At 49.2% G+C, this 4,319-nt stretch overlaps 1 protein-coding gene across 5 annotated transcripts; it reads right to left on the bottom strand.

Moving 5' to 3' along the window:
• Nucleotides 1-4: 4 nt before the first annotated feature.
• On the bottom strand, nt 5-4,303 carry MBD4 (methyl-CpG binding domain 4, DNA glycosylase). Of its 5 annotated transcripts, XM_035889450.1 has the most exons (6): nt 3,175-4,303; nt 2,580-2,654; nt 1,820-1,954; nt 1,426-1,575; nt 692-795; nt 5-82 (listed from the first exon to the last, which is right to left on the bottom strand). In XM_035889450.1, exons 1-6 carry the CDS (start codon nt 3,719-3,721, stop codon nt 5-7), a joined length of 1,089 nt encoding a protein of 362 aa, XP_035745343.1. In that variant the 5' UTR covers nt 3,722-4,303. The 5 variants fall into 5 exon arrangements, with proteins under 5 accessions (XP_035745343.1, XP_035745340.1, XP_035745342.1 ...); XM_035889447.1 differs by lacking the exon at nt 5-82 and having other exon boundaries at nt 103-795; nt 1,820-2,008; XM_035889448.1 differs by lacking the exon at nt 5-82 and having other exon boundaries at nt 105-795.
• Nucleotides 4,304-4,319: the final 16 nt, after the last annotated feature.

Raw genomic sequence — 4,319 nt, 5'->3', positions numbered from 1 at the left:
TCGCTCAGTCTATGCTCAGCCTCTCGCGGTTCTCCCAGAGCCACGCGTGGTACACGTTTAACTTGTGGTCCTGTGGCTGCACCTGACACACAGGCAAAGCACTTAACATTTACTCAGACACCTTCTTCCACACCACCTCGCCGCTCGGACGTACACCCCCCCAGCTCAGGAGCCCCCCACCCCGGGCAGGGAGCAGCGGGGCGCCGTGCCCCGGCAGGCCGGCCTCCGCCCCTGCAAAGCAGGGGATCCTGCGCTTGGTCAGCCCTGAACCCGCTCACCCACACTGGAGAGCGGAACAGCCCCTCACAGCCACCCCCCAGGAGGGGGCCCCAACATGGCAAAGGCCCCACTGACACCGACCTCTGGCTGGCAGGAAACACAGGGACCCCAGTTCTTAAGCAGAGAGCAGGGAAGAGACTCTCACCCCCACATCAAGGAAATACAAAAAAAGAACACAGTGAAATTGGAAAATTACAGAAAAATAAAATCAAGGTGACACAAGTCTTTGTGTACAGGCTCAGACTTCTACGTTCTGGGAATTCAACCTACTGATGATATAAAAATCGCTATCTTTTTTTTTTTTTAATCCGAGGCAGCCCGTTGGTACAAGCCCAACGACGCCCAAGGAGAGAGCCCCGCTGCCGGCAGCGTGCTGTGGACCCAGCCTTGGCAACATGGCCGCAGCACCCACCTCCTTCCATTCGTTCACACAGAAGATTCTGTAGGAGTCGTTCCCATACTTCCCGATCCCATGCAGCTCGATGGGGTACTTCCACCGCTTGCTCAGGTACTCATCTGCAACGTACGGTCACAGGCGTCACTGCCCGCAGGTCGCAGAAAGGAACTCCCGACAAAATCCTGATTCTCTGCTGTTGTAACACATCTCCACTTTGGAACATTTTAAATGAAAAACACAAGTTTTAGCTATTTCCTGGTGAAAGTAGGCAATGAATCCCTCCAGGGCGCATTTTAAACACCTCCTAAACAAATTCATTGAATCTCTCTCCTCGGAACCCAGAGAGGAATGCTTTTGTTCCAAGTATAGAAAATACCAGAATCGTCAAAACATTCTGCCTGGAAGGCCCTTCTGGAGGTCACCCGGTGCAAAATGGAGCAGAGCCACCTTAACATAGCGCTGCAAACCCCTAAATCAGTCTTGCAGGTGTTCGTGCCTCTTTCCACTCAAAGTCCTCTCCCAGACAAAGGTCTCTTGCAGAACTCACTAGGTACGTTATTTCATTCTCAGTTAAGACCACAGGACCAGCAGCTTTGCATACGTTAAGACCAACATATCCCAAAGCTGCACAGAATAAACAACCACCGATATCCACCCAACAGAAGGAAAAGTCACTGGGCGCTGTTTGAAACTAGCGCTGTTTGCCTCGCTAATATAATTGAGACCATTCCACATTCCGGAACACCCACCTGAGAACTTGATGATGGTTTTTGCTCTGAGTTCGTAGAGGCCAAGAGGTTTGAGCAGCTCTGACATTTCTTTCCAGTCTGCAGTCCTGGTTATTTCAGGAGAAGGATACTTCTTCAGGAACTCCCAGAGCACAGGAATTGCCATTTTACCTGGTGAAGGAAATCAAGGACAAAAGACCACGTGGGTAACTCTCTGGTTTGATTATCGATGCATGCTTCTTGAAGTGAGCTTTTTCTGAGGCAAGAGTTACAAACCAAGTGTTTTTTTTTTTACACTGACACAAGTTAATATAAATTTATTCTTTCATTAATGCCTTTAAAAAATGGCAGTTGTTCTGACCCTGTAACACCACCCCAACGCTTATACCACATGATATTGTATTACTCTATTTACCTGAAGTTTTATTGAGAAATATGGTTGCAATGAGAAGTTTCCATGGATCATGGAAAAGTGTTTCTTGGACCAAATTAAAAGGAGAACGTGGCGGAGTCCATTTTCTGAAGGCCTTCCTTCTAGGTGGGCTGGGAGCTGTACACAGAGGCAATGCAGGAAAATTTGTTGGGCAGTAAAGGATGGATTTACCTATTTTAATTAAAATAATTTAAAAAAAAAAAAAAAAAAAAGGCCTTTTGAAGCAGAGGCATTGTATGTAGAGGGAGCAACGGCAATCCACACAGAAATTTTACAGAACTGCAAGGGACTGTGCGTCCCCCGGCACAGACAGCAGCAAGAGTCAAGGCTGCCTGCGTGTGCCCCCGTGTTACACGTCACGCATGTCTTCCGAGCAGAGAGGCCCTCCCCAGGACCGCCACGCTCCCGTGTAGGTGAAGAGCAGCAGCCACAGGGTACAGGGTTTCCCCCTGACAGGGGAAACACCTCAGTGGTCCGAATTGAACTTCCCCACAGCCCATTCACCCCATCGCCTCACAGCTGTCGAGGCATTTGTAACCAGCCTTAATGGTTGCTGGCAAGGTACAAACCACCGAGGTTTAAAATGGGACAAGATCAGCACTAGCGCAGTAAGCCGAGCTCTCTGATGTCACCTAAGCACGGCCAGCCTAAAACTGGAAATTTTCCACAACATCACTTGGTCATGAGCCATCCTATTCCTCCCCCCATAAAAAAGGATTTATTTCCCTAAAGAATATTATACCTTCTTTACTGTATTTACTTGAAAAATACGGACTCGTTTTCCTCCTATCCACTTGTGTTCGTGGGATAGACTCTTCTGTAAAGAAGTAATACTTTAGCATTAAAAAGAAAAAAAGTACAAGTATTTTGCTGTCATGTTTCACACACCATTTCCACCTTACGTTGTGATGGAAAAACCAGGCTCACTTGCGGGTGTACAGAACACAGATGTGCTTCAGATTCACTCCAGTACTCCTTTGTGTTTCAGAAGCTAAATGGTTACTTTGCCACGGTCTGAGGAAAGATTCTAGCACGTGAAACAAGCCAAAACCAGCCTTTTTTTAGGACTCAAACCAACCAGCTGTGCAAGAACATCACAAGGGTTAGTGCAGTGAAGGTAAGGGACGTTATTGCGTTATACTGTACAGCTAAAGGGCTCAGAAGAGTAAGTTCCAGCTGTGAATAAACCTGCATTAAGTTAAGTGCTGCTGGATAACGGAACGAGACAGATTCAGAAGTCAAAGCAGCTTTGACCTGGAACAGAACACTGCTCGTACAGTTAGGAGGACCCCCGGCAGAACGCTGGGATAACATTCTGCTCAAACCCACACAAATACCTGGCGGCATTTTTACTGCTGTGAAGCTCTTCTTGTCACATGGCTGCAGGATGTTAGCATCCGTTTCGGGGTCAGATTTAAAATCCTGGTCACCCAGATTCCCTTGATCTGTCTCCTTCCCTACTTCCAATCCACCGGTTTTCTCCTCACATTTTGGAGAAGATGCGTCGTTAGAACCTGTCTCCACGCATTCCTCTGCTGCCAGGTTCTGCAACTCTCCTTGTGAGCGAGCTGTCACCGACCCTAGCTGTGTGTCTGGCCGTGACCTGGAACTTCTGAGCAGAGTTCTTCCTGCACCCCTAGGGTCTGCACGCTGATCATCCACGCCCTGACCAGCAGCGACACGCATGTCTGTCTGTCTGCAGAATTTCTTGTTTTGAACGCACTCAGTTTCCCGTTTGTTACACGCTCTTCTCTGCCTTTTGCTTTGGGCATTCTCTCGACTCCCCTTGTCTGAGCTCCTTCCAGTTTCCCTTCTCCGAGTGCTTTTTCTACCTGCCCCCTTTTTTGTGGTTTTCAAACAGTCCTCTGGATTTATGCCTGTCATGACCAAATCTTTGCTTTCCAGAGTGGACGTAACATCTTCCAGGTGTTCGTTTCCAGTCTGAACGTTTTGAACTCCATCCTCTTCGCCATTTCGTATACCGTGGCCTTGCACTTGGCCGTGACAATCCTCGTTCTCTGGAACGGTTCTCGCAGCTTTCGTGCTGTGTCTCTTCGCCCTTGAGCGGGTAGGCCTCTGGTAAGGAGCTTGAAAATCAAAATCTTCTGCTTTTAGCGTCGTCTCCCCAGTTTTCCGAAAATACTCCACGAGCGCGCTTTTTGATCTGATCTTTTTTCCTTCAGGACTGCGGCATGAAAGAAAAGTAAATTAGCGGTGACTTCCTCATTCTCCCGCTCTTCACTTAAAAAGCCGCTCCCGTGTTTAAGAAAACCAAGCGACAAAATCGGCTGACAGGGTGACGCGCAGGCAAGCTTCTGCGACTCGGCCAGAAATGGTTCACAGGCGAGTTTAGGGGCAACCCCGCACCCACCACACCCCCACCTCACCCCAGGTGTTTCCCAGCCGGGGCAGGCCGGTGCCACCGGGAGGGGAAGGAGCGCTCGGCCCTGCGTTCCCGGGGGCCTCCCCCGCAGCCGGCCGC

Source organism: Egretta garzetta, unplaced genomic scaffold (genome assembly GCF_000687185.1).
Source record: "Egretta garzetta isolate BGI_Z169 unplaced genomic scaffold, ASM68718v1 scaffold332, whole genome shotgun sequence".
Lineage (NCBI taxonomy): Eukaryota > Metazoa > Chordata > Aves > Pelecaniformes > Ardeidae > Egretta > Egretta garzetta.
The sequence above is the reverse complement of the archived record's forward strand: the minus strand, read 5'-3'. Positions and strand labels throughout refer to the sequence as shown.

What these genes read in the sequence shown, in the direction of transcription:
- MBD4 (XM_035889447.1), bottom strand. Translation starts at nt 3,721, where the DNA reads ATGACAGGCATAAATCCAGAGGACTGTTTGAAAACCACAAAAAAGGGG. An exon ending in AGCAGTAAAAATGCCGCCAG is followed by an intron (nt 2,655 to 3,174) that starts GTATTTGTGTGG and finishes ACTTCTTTACAG; the next exon opens with AAGAGTCTATCCCACGAACA. An exon ending in AAGTAAATACAGTAAAGAAG is followed by an intron (nt 2,009 to 2,579) that starts GTATAATATTCT and finishes TAATTAAAATAG; the next exon opens with GTAAATCCATCCTTTACTGC.